Here is a 16,279-nt window from a genome sequence, read left to right as displayed (position 1 = left end):
GTCCAGAGAAGGATAGTCTTTATGTCCTGAAGACACACATCAGAGGAAACAGTCATGGATTACCCAGAGTCCAGTTCTAGGGCTGGTACCAGCATGCAAAGCAAAGAATGGATCCAAAGATAGTTCAACAACTTTTTTTACTGCAGTATGGTGGTTAAAACAAACTTGACAAAAGGTCTTTCATCTTCATCTTTTCTTTCTTTAAAGGTTTACTTGCTTTCAATCTTTAATCTTTTGAAGAGTGCACTTATGGAATTTTGCCTGTACAGATTTCACCTAAATATGGAAACTCAAAAATAATTCAGAATAGAAAAATACCCAAACAGAGTATAGTATAGGGGCGCTATCATAAAGAGTGTATAGTAGATATGACTAAATATATATATATACACAAAATATAATTGTTCTCCACAAGTAAAATTAAACCAATGGTAAATTATAAGTAAATTTAGCAGGGTTATATACACACATTAATATATGAGTACAAAAAGTCCCAAATATACAAAAGATGGTCACAATAGTATCCAAGATGAGATTATAACGATATCTGGCAGCTCTCCTCGAGGTATAAGGCCATCCACATCAAGAAATTTCTATAAAGAAGCAGAGAAGGCGCCACATAGCATAATTCTGTGAGATAAACCAAGTAAATGTAGATAACTCAGATGCACTCACGTTTAGTAAAGCATCAAGATGTGATGCAGGCTGGGCATGCCGGAACCTTAGAGTTGTCCGGTAAAACTCTCCTCACAGGCAAGATCTCCCCCAATGCCAGGTGGTGATCACAGGATAATGGTATTGTTAAAATAAAGGTGTTAAAATAAAGGTGTTTATTTTAACACATTTAAAAACACAGCAACGCGTTTCTCAGTATCCAGTACTGTTTCCTCAGCCTGAGGAAACAGTACTGGATACTGAGAAACGCGTTGCTGTGTTTTTAAATGTGTTAAAATAAACACCTTTATTTTATACTACTTGCTACCTTGTTTGTCTGGACATTCCTGCATGGTATTTACACTTGATATTGCTGGAGTTGACAAAACACCTGAATCAAACAATACCATTATCCTGTGATCACCACCTGGCATTGGGGGAGATCTTGCCTGTGAGGAGAGTTTTACCGGACAACTCTAAGGTTCCGGCATGCCCAGCCTGCATCACATCTTGATGCTTTACTAAACGTGAGTGCATCTGAGTTATCTACATTTACTTGGTTTATCTCACAGAATTATGCTATGTGGCGCCTTCTCTGCTTCTTTATAGAAATTTATCAAAAATAATTCAGTTAGTGTCTTTTAATCTCTGAAGACAGCTTCATGATCTCATCCTGCAAATACAAATATAGTGTTAAGAACCAAATAGAAAAATAAAACATTTTAGGCATCTGAAATATGAGAGCAAAATAAAACACAGAAAGACAATAAAAAGATCTAATCCACCAGGGAGGGGAAAAAAAAAGAGTGGGGTGTGGGTGTACAGGCTACGACCGGGGTGGCCAGCAAGGTAGATGCTTTTCCGTGGCCAGATTCCCAATGAAGGAAAGTTCTAGACAATCCTAGGTACGTAGTGCATCCTGCATAGGGGTAAGACAAGGCAATTTTAGGGCACAGCTGGTGGTTAGACAATAACATTGTACGAGGAGATTCAAAACGTTTTAGGTTCACCTCTTAAAAGCAATCACCCCCATTACATAACGATATTCATCAATACTCATCAATACTTCCCCCATGTTTGCGTGAAACATCTCATGTGACACGCAAACACAAGATAACAAGAAACTAAACGACAAATCATGCACTCCACTCATGCAGAGACAATTCTCAATAGCAAGGAAAATGAAATACACTTCACAATTCAATATGCTGTCCATACAGCACGCTTCCACACGTAGTCACAAAAGAGAAAAACATAACAAACAATGAAAACCAATCGTTCTTGTCTTTCACAAAACAAAACATTAGCTGCTGACACAAATTTCAAACAACCACAATTAACTTAGAATGCAACACATATTCTGACATTCACTGGAATGCAACACTCTCAGAACACTACAAACAATTAAAAACATCCACTATGTACAAACACGGCAGATGCACAAGAAACTTCAGTTGCAGATTATACAAATAAAATTGCGCTTATTTGGGAACGATCAGATAACCACGGTAGCCACTGTTAAAGGGACATTGTAGGATAAATGAAAATTTCATTATTCAGATAGGACTTTTAATTTTAACCAACCTTCCTGGATTAAACCAAACATAGGTAGGCTTATATGCTAATTTTTAAGCCTTTGAGGACTGCCTCTTATCACAGGCTGTATAAATCTCATTACAACACCAAGAGACAAAATACACGTAAGCCATATAAATAAAACTAAAACTGGGATCAGATAAATTAGCAAGTTATATAAATGCAGTAGAATCAGATAAAATGTGCATCATTTGTTTTAGGGGTGTTTATTTGTAGACACCTTATAGACCACGGCTTAGCTGTTAAGCAGCAATCAAAGTCATTGCAATAATAGTGGTAGACTAGTTAATAACCAAATAACTATATATATTTTAAAGTGTCACTAAAATCACTTCATTAAATAACATCTCATTTATTCATTGAACGCAGTGGGGGTTATTTTAAATAACAAAGAGTTATATCTGTGAGATACAGTTTGACAGCCACAGAAATAAAATTATCATTTCTCCAACATAGGTGTGTCCGGTCCACGGCGTCATCCTTACTTGTGGGATATTCTCTTCCCCAACAGGAAATGGCAAAGAGCCCAGCAAAGCTGGTCACATGATCCCTCCTAGGCTCCGCCTTCCCCAGTCATTCTCTTTGCCGTTGTACAGGCAACATCTCCACGGAGATGGCTTAGAGTTTTTTGGTGTTTAAATGTAGTTTTTATTCTTCAATCAAGAGTTTGTTATTTTAAAATAGTGCTGGTATGTACTATTTACTCTGAAACAGGAAAGAGATGAAGATTTCTGTTTGTAAGAGGAAAATGATTTTAGCAACAGTTACTAAAATCGATGGCTGTTTCCACACAGGACTGTTGAGAGGAATTAACTTCAGTTGGGGGAAACAGTGAGCAGACTTTTGCTGCTTGAGGTATGACACATTTCTAACAAGACTCGGTAATGCTGGAAGCTGTCATTTTCCCTATGGGAACCGGTAAGCCATTTTCTTTGTTTAAGTAAAAGAATAAAGGGCTTCATTAGGGCTTAAAAAACTGGTAGACATTTTTCTGGGCTAAAACGATTACTTTACTAAGTATATTTGGCAGATTATTACTTTTAATAGTTGTTAAATCTTGGGGATTGTTTTAATAAAAACGGCAGGCACTGTATTGGACACCTTTTTCACTGGGGGCCTTTTCTAGTCATAGACAGAGCCTCATTTTCGCGCCTCTAATGCGCAGTTGTTTTTGGAAAGCATGGCATGCAGATGCATGTGTGAGGAGCTAAGAACCACTGAAAAAGCTTATAGAAGGCATCATTTGGTATCGTATTCCCCTCTGGGCTTGGTTGGGTCTCAGCAAAGCAGATACCTGGGACTGTATAGGGGTTAAATGTAAAAACGGCTCCGGTTCCGTTATTTTAAGGGTTAAAGCTTTCAAATTTGGTGTGCAATACTTTTAAGGCTTTAAGTTACTGTGGTGAAATTTTGGTGAAATTTGAACAATTCCTTCATACTTTTTCACATATTCAGTAATAAAGTGTGTTCAGTTTAAAATTTAAAGGGACAGTAACGGTTTTATTGTAAAACGTTTTTTGTGCTTTGTTAACAAGTTTAAGCCTGTTTAACATGTCTGAACCATCAGATAACGATGTTCTATATGTATGAAAGCCAATGTGTCTCCCCATTTAAATATATGTGATATATTTGTGTCATAATGTCCAAACAAAGTAGGGATAATAATGCCATAGATATGATATTGCCCAAGATGATTCCTCTAATGAGGGGAGTAAGCATGGTACTGCATCATCCCCTTCTGTGTCTACACCAGTTTTGCCCACACAAGAGGCCCCTAGTACATCTAGTGCGCCAATACTTATTACCATACAACAATTAATGGCTGTAATGGATAATTCTATTGCATGCATTTTTTTCCAAAATGCCTACTTATCAGAAAGCGTGATTGCTCTGTTTTAAACACTGAGGAGCAAGAGGACGCTGATGATATCTTTTCTGACATACCCTCACACCTATCTGAAGGGGCCAGGAGGGAGGTTTTGTCTGAGGGAGAAATTTCAGATTCAGGGAAAATTTCTCAACAAGCAGAACCTGATATTGTAACTTTTAAATTTAAATTTCAACATCTCCACGCACTACTTAAGGAGGTATTATCTACTCTGGATGATTGTGACAATTTGGTCATTCCAGAGAAATTAGGTAAGATGGACAAGTTCCTAGAGGTTCCGGTGCCCCCCGATGTTTTTCCTATACCCAAGCGGGTGGCGGACATAGTAAATAAGGAGTGGGAAAGGCCCGGCATACCCTTTGTCCTCCCCCTATATTTAAGATATTAGTTTCCTATAGTCGACCCCAGAAAGGACTTATAGCATACAGTCCCCTAGGTCGAGGGGGCGGTTTCTACTCTAAACAAACGCACTTCTATTCCTATAGAAGATAGTTGTGCTTTCAAGATCCTATGGATTAAAGGTTAGAGGGTTTGCTTAAAAAGATGTTTGTTCAGCAAGGTTACCTTCTACAACCAATTTCATGCATTGTTCCTGTCACTACAGCTGCGTGTTTCTGGTTCGAAGAACTAGAAAAGTCGCTTAATAAAGAATCTTCGTACGAGGAGGTTTTGGACAGAGTTCAAGCTCTTAAATTGGCTAACTCTTTTTTATTTTAGATGCCGCTTTGCAATTAGCTAGATTAGCGGCGAATAATTCAGGGTTTGCTATCGTGGCGCGCAGAGCGCTTTTGCTTAACATCTTTCAAGGGTAAAACACTGTTTGGCCCTGACTTGAAAGAGATTATTTCAGACATCACTGGGGGAAAGGGCCACGCCCTCCCACAGGATAGGTCTTTTAAGGCTAAAAATAGGCCAAATTTTCGTCCCTTTCGCAGAAACGGACCAGCCTCAAATTCTACACCCTCTAAGCAAGAGGGTAATACTTCTCAAACCAAGCCAGCCTGGAGGCCGATGCAAGGCTGGAACAAGGGTAAGCAGGCCAAGTCACCTGCCACTGCTACCAAAACAGCATGAAGTGTTGGCCCCCGATCTGGGAAGGATCTGGTGGGGGGCAGACTTTCTCTCTTTGCTCAGGTTGGGGCAAGAGATGTTCAGGATCCTTGGGCGCTAGAAATAGTTTCTCAAGGTTATCTCCTGGAATTCAGGGAACTACTCCCAAGGGGAAGGTTCCACGGGTCTCAATTATCTTCGAACAGGCATTCTTACACTGTGTAGAAGACCTGTTAAGCATGGGAGTGATTCATCCTGTTCCATTAGGAGAACAAGGGATGGGTTTTTACTCCAACCTGTTCATAATTCCCAAATAAGAGGGAACATTCAGACCTATTTTAGATCTCAAGATTCTAAACAAGTTTCTAAGGGTTTCATCATTCAAAATGGAAACCATTCGAACGATCCTTTCTACCATCCAGGAAGGTCAATTCATGACCACGGTGGACTTAAAGGATGCGTACCTACGTATTCCTATCCACAAGGAACATTTTCGGTTCCTAAGGTTCGCCTTTCTGGACAAGCATTACCTGTGGCACTTCCATTTGGATTAGCCACTGCTCCAAGGATTTTCACAAGGGTACTAGGGTCCCTTCTAGCGGTGCTAAGACCAAGGGGCATTGCAGTAGTACCTTACTTGGACGACATCCTGATTCAGGTGTCGTCTCTGTCAAAAGCAAGGGCTCATACGGACATTGTCCTAGCCTTTCTCAGATCTCACAGGTGGAAAGTGAACATAGAAAAAAGTTCTCTGTCCCCGTCAACAAGAGTTCCCTTCTTGGGAACAATAATAGTTTCCTTAGAAATGAAGGTTTTTCTGACAGAGGCCAGAAAATCAAAACTTCTAAGCTCTTGTCAGGTACTTCATTCTGTTCTTATTCCTTCCATAGCGCATGGAAGTAATAGGGTTGATGGTTGCGGCAATGGACATAGTTCCTTTTGCACGAATTCATCTAAGACCATTGCACCTGGGCATGCTCAGACAGTGGAATGGGGATTATACAGTCTTGTCTCCGACGATACAAGTAGATCAAATAACCAGAGATTCACTCCGTTGGTGGCTGACCCTGGACAACCTGTCACAGGGAATGAGCTTCCGCAGACCAGAATAGGTCATTGTCACGACCGACGCCAGTCTGGTGGGCTGGGGCGCGGTCTGGGAACCCCTGAAAACTCAGGGTCTATGGTTTCGGGAAGACTCTCTTCTCCCGATAAACATAATGGAACTGAGAGCGATATTCAATGCTCTCAAGGCTTGGCCTAGACTAGCAAAGGCCAAATTCATAAGGTTTCAATCAGTCATCATGACGACTGTTACATATATCAACCATCAGGGGGTAACAAGGAGTTCCCTGGCGATGGAGGAGCATCCGGGGGAGTGGGAACTCCATCTGGAAATCTTTGCCCAAATAACTCAATTATGGGGCATTCCAGACTTGGTTCTGATGGCCTCTCGTCAGAACTTCATGGTCCCTTGTTACGGGTCCAAATCCAGGGATCCCAAGGCGACTCTATTGGATACAATAGTAGCACCTTGGATCTTCAACCTAGCTTATGTATTCCCACCGTTTCCTCTCATTCCCAGGCTGGTAGCCAGGATCAATCTGGAGAGGGCTTCGGTGACCTTGATAGTTCCTGTGTGGCCACGCAGGACTTGGTATGCAGACCTGGTGAATGTGTCATCGGCTCCACCATGGAAGCTACCTTTGAGACAGGACCTTCTTGTTCAAGGTCCATTTGAACATCCGAATCTGGTTTTCCTCCAACTGACTGCTTGGAGTTTGAACGCTTGATTTTATCAAAGCGTGGGTTTTCAGATTCTGTAGTAGATACTCTTATTCAGGCTAGAAAGCCTGTAACTAGAAAAATTTACCATAATATATGGAAAAAATATATCTGTTGGTGTGAATCTAAAGGATTCCCATGGAACAAGATAAAAATTCCTAAGATTCTTTCCTTTCTACAAGAAGGTTTGGAGAAAGGATTTTCTGCGAGTTCTCTGAAGGGACAGATCTCTGCTTTATCTGTTTTACTTCACAAAAGGCTGGCAGCTGTGCCAGACGTTTAAGCGTTTGTTCAGGCTCTGGTTAGAATCAAGCCTGTTTACAGACCTTTGACTCTTCCCTGGAGTCTTAATCTAGTTCTTTCAGTTCTTCAAGGGGTTCCGTTTGAACCCTTACATTCCATAGATATTAAGTTATTATCTTGGAAAGTTTTGTTTTAGGTTGCAATTTCTTCTGCTAGAAGAGTTTCAGAGTTATCTGCTCTGCAGTGTTCTCCGCCCTATCTGGTCCATGCAGATAAGGTGGTTTTTACGTACTGAGCCTGGTTTTCTTCCGAAGGTTGTTTCCAACAAAAATATTAACCAGGAGATAGTTGTACCTTCTTTGTGTCCGAATCCAGTTTCATAGAAGGAACGTTTGTTACACAATTTGGACGTTGTCCGTGCTCTAAAATTCTATTTAGATGCTACAAAGGATTTTAGACAAACATCTTCCTTGTTTGTTGTTTATTCTGGTAAAAGGAGAGGTCAAAAAGCAACTTCTACCTCTCTATCTTTTTGGCTTAAAAGCATCATCAGATTGGCTTATGGGACTGCCGGACGGCAGCCTCCTGAAAGAATCACAGCTCATTCCACTAGGGCCGTGGCTTCCACATGGGCCTTTAAGAATGAGGCTTCTGTTGATCAGATATGTAAGGCAGCGACTTGGTCTTCACTGCACACTTTTACCAAATTTTACAAATTTGATACTTTTGCTTCTTCTGAGGCTATTTTTGGGAGAAAGGTTTTGCAAACCGTGGTGCCTTCCATCTAGGTGACCTGATTTGCTCCCTCCCATCATCCGTGTCCTAAAGCTTTGGTATTGGTTCCCACAAGTAAGGATGACGCCGTGGACCGGACACACCTATGTTGGAGAAAACAGAATTTATGTTTACCTTATAAATTACTTTCTCCAACGGTGTGTCCGGTCCACGGCCCGCCCTGGTTTTTTAATCAGGTCTGATGATTTATTTTCTTTAACTACAGTCACCACGGTATCATATGATTTCTCCTATGCAAATATTCCTCCTTTACGTCGGTCGAATGACTGGGGAAGGCGGAGCCTAGGAGGGATCATGTGACCAGCTTTGCTGGGCTCTTTGCCATTTCCTGTTGGGGAAGAGAATATCCCACAAGTAAGGATGACGCCGTGGACCGGACACACCGTTGGAGAAAGTAATTTATCAGGTAAACATAAATTCTGTTTTTTAAGCTATATTCTGTGACAGAATATAATATAAATACTGGTTCCTTTGTAGTGAGCAATTTATATTTATCATTTTTTATAATATAGAACACCAGTACTGCCGCTTTAAATGTAAAGTGCAAATTGTTCTCTCTGCAACAAAGCCAAACAGAGAAACTTTTTTTTCAAAAGAAAAGCAAAACATGCACAGTGTTACATTCTTCTCAAGGATAGTGAGGCAAGCTCAAAGTTTTATTTCTACTTAAAGGAGAAACACTGTTTACTGCTTAAAAATATAAAATTCACACTAAAACTTGATAAATGCTAATTAGTTTAACCACAACAAAATTATTGGATTTAATATTATGTATAATTTGATATTCACCATTCGGCAGTTGTCCAGCCAAATATAACAACCGCATATAACACAAAAAAATAAGCTTTATGAAAAAGAATACTAATACAATTTCCCCTTTAAATTATTCCCAATGATCCTTATAATAAAAAATGCATACTGACGTTCATTAAATAGCCTAAACAAGCATAAGCAGCATAAGAATGCACTCACAGTGGGATGCAGGCTAATTAAAGGGACATTTTAACCAAACTAAAAATAATCTGTAATTGAAACTGCTAACACAGTGAAATATACTAGTGTTAGGCTTACAGTAAACCTCATCGTCTTTTATGTAAATATTCCCTTAAATTCTCAGATGTTATATCAGTTTTCCTGTATCCCTTTAAATATTTTCACTCCTCTGGTTTTTCTCGTTTTTTTTTTTCTTTTTCTGTCCACTAGTCTCCCGGATCCCTACACTAAAATTGTAAACAACTTATCACTTCAGTTTGCATTACAGAGAGAATTAAGTTATGCTGCAAAAAAAATATCTGCTATCTGAACAGCAAATTTAAAATAAATATATACAAAGAAAGGTCTCTTAAAATATATTTAGCAAACTACTAATACAGTGTTATTGCACTGGTTCTTTAAATAATAAAATGACAATTTTCTATTGCTCTGTCTACGCACTGAACTCTGATTTTACAGACAAATATAAGATAATGAGATATTCTTATTATCTAAAATGCAACCCATTGCAATCAACTGTGTTTTGAAAGCATAAGATCAGCTACTTCATATATATACAAATAAACTTGCAAATGCAATCTCTCCTATATGTTATACTATGCAGCTTGTATCACAAGTCATGGGCAATACATTAATAGCAACACCTTGTTACAGTGGACTGTCCCTTTAAGGACTAACCATTCATCACGTAAATTACATATGTATATCCTAACCATAATTTAGTCTGCTTGTATGATTTACCACACAAATTTCACCTCTGTACTGTAGCATGACCTGCAGATTAATTAACTTGCAACAAAAACGGACGCACTTTTAAATAAACTTTCAATTACAGCTTATAACTATATGTCATTGGGTGCACCAACTCTGTGCACAGACCTTACAAATACAACATACGTTAACCCATTAATCATACCAGAAACTGTTTCATATTTACCAGAGCGTGACAAAAATCACACACACCATCGCACTTTCAAAGCCACTTTCAAAGCCGTTACTTCACTTGCAAAAACAATATCATATCTTTACATGCCGAAAAACAATTATCCCTTAAAACTAAAACTGCATATGAATACCACATACTTAAAACATGCTGGTGACTTTAAAATACAGGTATATAAAATAACATTACAAAATATCTTCTTAAAACGTCTGATTTCCTAACAGAGAAACATAAGGAAACATTCTTACGATACAGACACACAAGTTCATTCCATCTCGCATACCAGAGATTCACTCCCTTTTTTTTCCTTTCGCAGAAAAACATCTATTGCATTGCGTACGACATATATATATTAAAGACCACCAGATTAACCTGTCACCAAGTCCAAAATGTATTTTTCTTTTCGATTCCACGCAAAATGGCAATTTTTTGCCTGGATTGGGATAATCATTTTCAAATAATACATTCTGTTTTTTGGTTTAAAGCAAATCTGTCACACGCATATCACAGTGAGAACCGACAGACAAAATGTCCTAAATTTCCTTACTGCAAATACAAAAAGTCTCACAAACGGAGCTGCTGTAACAGTTTCTTCTCTCTTTTTTTTTTTTTATTCTGATCTATGTGCGCGCTCAGTGGTGGCCCCCCTTCTTTGCCTGCTACATTTTTAAACACAGGGATTCCTCAATTTATCACACAGCAGTACTCACTGACAGTGTTTTAAAAAATATTTCTGTCTTTTGCAGAAACTATTAACTCTCCTTTTCTTTTACCTTTATACATGTAATTTTCTCTGTGCATTCTTATCTATAAGCAGTTCCCCTTTCTCAATACAATAATAGCCACAATAATAACATGCATAGCCACTTAATATTTTCTACGCACAGCATCAAAAACACAAACAAAGCAAAGCAAGCATCAGATATCAACATGAGCTTCAGGTGGGTAACAAAACTCTATTATGGGAATGAATATGGGAAACTTTAACACACGTGAGACTCACTCACTCTGCCACCTTGCCCGGGGGAGTTTTATCTTAAAAAAATCCTCCCGTCAACTGGCATTCATATATTTCTTGCGCGCTTATCACAGACAGGACTCACAATACCTGTCGTGTCCCAGCACAGGACTCTACACCTGTCTGGAGGGGTATCACAACTGCCGGCAGGACTATAACCTCCGCAAACCTGTGCTTCAACCACAGGAACCCCTTTAACCTTATATCATATATTACACCTTTTTTTTTTTTTTTTTTTAAAAAACACAACTAAATTTAGGTTCAGATTCACAGAAGGAAAGCAGCGTAATAAAAACACGATAGCTTACCTCCTGCGAATCCCACTGTCGTGACACCAAGAATTGTAAGGTGTATAATCCCACGGGGGGGTGTCAGCGCAGGCCAAAGCCTGGGGCCTAGTGTACCACCTGAGGCATATGTAGATTATCTGATAAGGGCCCCTTAGAATGACTCAGACCACGCAGCATTATGATCGAAAGCCAATTCTGTTTATTGCACAGTGCAAGCCTTTCTTATAGTGACATACAGGGTTAAGGGGATGACACGTTAGGACCGCGTCATCTTACACAATTATACAGAGCAAAGTACAAGGAAAAACTGGAACATGAGTTTCTCATAACAATACTTACAGAGTCATAACAAACTACCATCTGCGGAGACAACAAGGTTTTTGAACCATCTTGTTTACATTATCTTATTCTATCTTATTTCTGGGCGTCGGGCCAGGGTACATTGGCAAGGCCGAACAGCTAAGGAAACTATCATAATATGCATATAGTTCTCACTGCATAATACCCCAGTATAATAAAGTCTATTCATTACAAAATGGCTGCGAGAAACAAGATGGCTGCGATCAGGTTCATATTACCCCTAACAGTAGTGTATTGTGGTGCTTCCTTATTTGGTTGGTATATTGGTATTAGCTTAAACTTTTCTTTTATTAAAGCCGGACAGATAGCTCAGCATGCTAATGCACTGTGGCTGAGCTCTGTAGCAACCTGAGGGTTGCAGGTTTGATTCCCAGTGAGGACCATTCAGCCTTTCATCCTTCCGAGGTCGATTAAATGAGCAGCGTATTGAGTCCCTTACAGGTGATTAGATGCGCTTTACAAGTACCCAATACATACATATGAAAGAGCAGTATTCAAATATATGGACTTTTCTTTTTGTGTAATCCCTCATGAATCAACTGTTTTGTTTCTTCAAGACCTGGTTAGAGGATTTAATTTACCTAAGAGTTTCGCGATTCCTTAGACAAGGGTCACTTCTTAAGTTTCTAGATGGAATCTGTGTTCATGTCTTAGTCTTTATCGGACAAAAGTCAATTGTAATTGGCGTTAGCCTGTCTAACTTAGTCTAGAACATTTCTTTCAGTGGCTATGTGCATGGAAGTTTTAGGTCTCATAACTGCAGCATCGGGCATGGTTCCCTTTGCTCGTTTTTGTCTGAGATCTCTTTTTGCTTTGCATACTGAATCAATGATACAGGGATTGTTTTTAGATATCACAGTTGATATTTTTATATCCTAACACTCTACTCTCTCTGTTTTGGTGATTAGTCTATCATCATTTTATTCAGGAGGCCTCCTTTTGTTCATCCTTCCTTGACTGTATTCTTGATGGATGCAAGTCTTACAGGTTGGGGAGCTGTCTGAGGGTCTAATCACAGCACAAGTGGTTTGGAAACTTCAAGAGGCGAGGTTTCCAATCGATATTTTAAACTCCATGCTATTTTTCAGAGCTCTTTCAGGCTTGGCCTCCTTTAGGAGAGAACTTATTTCATTTTTTGCTTTCAGACAGACAATATCACAAGTGTGGCATATGTCAATTAACAATAGGGACTCGTAGTTCCTTAGCAATTAAGAAGTATCTTGAATAAGTTCTTAGATAGAATTCATCTCCTGTCTTTCTACGATTTTAGACATTTGGGAGGTGTATTATCTTAGCTGTCAGTCTTTACATCCGGGAGAGTGGTGTCTCTATACAGATGTGTGTTCTCAATTTCCCAGGTACCTTTTCAGGTCCAGGGATCCTCAGGTGGAGATGTTGGATGCGTTAGCAATGTCTTGGTTTTGCAACCTGACTACATCTTTCCGCCTCTGTTTTTTTTCTTCCAAAGGTGATTTCCAAGATCATATTGGAACAGTGTCATGTGTTTCTGATAGCATCAGCCTGGCCTCACAGGTTTGGTATGTGGATCTTGTTCGGGTGTCCAGTTGCCATCCTTGGCCGCTTTCTCTTTTGCCAGCCCTCTTGTTTTAGGGGCTATTTTTCCATCAGGATCTCAAATTTCTAATTTGGGGGTATGGAAATTGATTAGTGTTTAGTCATAGAGGTTTCTCTGACTCAGTTTTTATTGCTATGTTGCAGGCTTATAAGTCTGTTTTAATGAACATGTATTATCAGTTTTGGAAAACCTATATTTTATAGTGTTCTTCTCATAAATTCTCTTGGCATTCTTTTAGAATTCCTAGGATTTTACCGTTTTTCAGGATGGTCTGGATAAGTTTGTCTGCAAATTTTTTGAAGAGACAAATCTGTTCTTTCTGTTTTGTTTTCTAGAAAGCTTGTTTAAACTTCCTGATATTCACTGTTTTGTTCAGGCTTTGGTTGGTATTAAGCCTGTTCATTTATTAATTTCTCCTTTTTGGAGTCTTATTTGGTTTAAATATTTTGCAGGCTCTTTTCTTTTGAGCCTATATTTTCTTTGAAGATTATCTACTTTCTTGAAAAGTTTTTTTTTTTTTTTTTAACTATCTTTTGTGCTACAAGAGTTTCTGATTTATCAGCTCTCTGTCTACTTATCTGATTTTTTTCATCTAGATAAGTTGTTTTGTGGACTTCTTTTTCCCCCCCTAAAGTTGTGAATTTGAACAACATTAGTAGGGAAATTGTTGTTCTTTCTTCGTGTCCTTTTCCTAAATAATTCTTTGAGAGTTCTTTACATCCTATGTGGTAAGAGCTTTATAATTCTATATAGAGGTTACTAGGATTTCAGAAGACTTCTAGTCTATTTGCTGTTTTTCTGGTTCCAGAAAAGGTTAGGAAAGCCTCTGCCATTTCTTTTGCATCCTGATTAAAGCTTTTGTTTTTCAAGGCTTATTTGGAGGCAGGGCAGGCTCTGCCTCAGAGTTTTACAGCTCATTCTACTAAGTTCAGTTGCCATTTCTTGGGCTTTTTCAGAATGGAGCTTAGGTTGATCAAATTTGCAAATCAGTAATTTGGTCTTTGCATAATTGTATTGTTTTTACCATTTTGATGTATTTGCTTCTTCTGAAGCAGTCTTTGGTAGAAAAAGTTCTTCAGGCAGCTGTTTCAGTTTGATTCTACTGCTTTTGATTTAAGTTTTTTTGAGAAACTTAATTATTGTGTGGATTTAATTTCTCAGTGGAAATAGCTGTTATTTTATCCCTCCCTCTCTAGTGACTCTTCTGTGGACTTCCACATCTTGGGTATTTCTATCCCATACGTCACTAGCTACATGAAAGAAACATAATTTATGTAAGAACTTACCTGATAAATTCATTTCTTTCATATTGGCAAGAGTCCATGAGACCCACCCTTTTTATGGTGGTTTTCTGTCGAGAACCTCAATCTGTCAAGAACTCCAATCTGACTTCACTTCCGGTATTTCCATACATCTGATTGGCTGTGTCCAGTGAGTCACAGGATTCATAACCAATCAGATAGGCCCTGTAATCGCCTATCTTCACTATCTTATTTGCCTCCGCCTGGGGGGTTCAAGGGGGGCAAATTGGAGTTCTCGACAGAACAGTGGTTATGGTTTTTTTTTATAAAAGCACAATTATATTTCCAGTTCCTCTTTTTTTTTGCTTTTTTACTCCTTTGTGTTATCACCTCACTTTTTGGCTATTCGTTAAACTGAGTTGTGGGTGTGGTAGGAGGTGTATTTATTGGCATTTGTGGTTTGATAAACTTTGCCCTCTCCTGGTAGGAATGTATATCCCACTAGCTCATGGACTCTTGCCAATATGAAAGAAATTAATTTATCAGGTAAGTTCTTACATAAATGATGTTATTTTTAGCAAACAATGTATGTAAAAGTATTTGAAATACTGTTTACAAATGTTTGATTTGTTTTTAGCAATTTCCTGTTTAAAATTAAGCATTTTCCTTTTATTTCTTGCAGTATAAGAACCAAAACAGGTGACCAACAAAACCAAACCCACCTGCATCAGGATTGCAACTTAAATATCCGCTTCTTTGGTAGCTCCTGCAATGAAAATACATGATTGAAAATGATTTTGTGCAGATATAGAGTGGCTGTTTCTAAAATCCATGTTACAAAATGGTGCTGAAGAACATCATGTAATAAAGTAAAGATTACGCTGCGGGATATATTTCTGCCATACGGGGCTACTTTTTTTGGTGTTTTTTTTTTTTACATTTATTAAAAGTGTGTTTAAACCACGTTGTTATTGCATCATAAAAATATAAATGTTACACCTTAGTATATAGAAATGCAAACTCACTCTGTTTAAACTGTATGACACCTTATGATTATTTAGGTATATCCAGCTATACAGAGTTTTGCAGCGCTATACAAATGAGTGAAAAAATGAATAATATACTCCTTTTCATGTGCAAAAAGAAATGTTATGGTTATCTAATATTAATGTGTAGGTATTGTTACAGTGGAATGTCATTAGAAGGGTTGATTTACAGATGAATGAAGTATTGGAGTTAACGTAGGTTTTCTATTTACACTAACATAGGGTTATTCTGGGGTTATATCCATACTTAGTACTTCTAATGTCCCTTACTTATTAGTATTAATATGTAAAAATGCCACTCTTTTGTCAGTAGGAAGTAGCAACCTTATTATTGCTGACTGGCTTTGGGCCTGATATTCAAAACCTTGCTGCTCAGATGAGAAGTCTTGTCAGTACGGCAAGGCCCTTAGAATTTTTGTTTTTCTAATTTTCTTTTTTGAGAAATGTTTGTTTCCATTTTGTGTTCTTTTATTAACATTTATTTATATATTTTTTTTCTTTATGTGAAACAGAGACTCCTACATTATGATACAAGGTCTAAAAAAATCACAAAGATTTTGCGTGATTTCTTACCATGCCGCAAGGTTTTGAATATCAGGCCCTTTGTGAGAAGTTTACTGACGTTTCCATAAGACAGGCATAGTATCATCCTATAGCACTCACAATATTTAACCCAAGTTCAGACTTATTTTTTTTTCGGAGTCATTAAAGGACCAGTCAACACAGTATATTTGCATAATCAACAAATGCAAGATAACAAGACAATGCAATAGCACTTAGTCTAAACTTCAAATGAGTAGT

At 38.3% G+C, this 16,279-nt stretch overlaps 1 protein-coding gene across 1 annotated transcript in view; it reads left to right on the top strand.

Annotated features, from left to right (window-relative positions):
• LYRM9 (LYR motif containing 9) overlaps positions 1-15,395 on the top strand; it is a 68,053-nt gene extending 52,658 nt beyond the window's left edge. The window contains exon 4 of the mRNA XM_053706264.1: positions 15,115-15,395. Coding sequence (XP_053562239.1) covers positions 15,115-15,135 — 21 coding nt within the window. The 3' untranslated portion in view covers positions 15,136-15,395. The remainder of the gene's footprint in view (positions 1-15,114) is intronic.
• The last annotated feature ends 884 nt before the right edge of the window (positions 15,396-16,279 follow it).

Source organism: Bombina bombina, chromosome 3, assembly GCF_027579735.1.
Source record: "Bombina bombina isolate aBomBom1 chromosome 3, aBomBom1.pri, whole genome shotgun sequence".
Taxonomy (NCBI): Eukaryota; Metazoa; Chordata; class Amphibia; order Anura; family Bombinatoridae; genus Bombina; species Bombina bombina.
The sequence above is the reverse complement of the archived record's forward strand: the minus strand, read 5'-3'. Positions and strand labels throughout refer to the sequence as shown.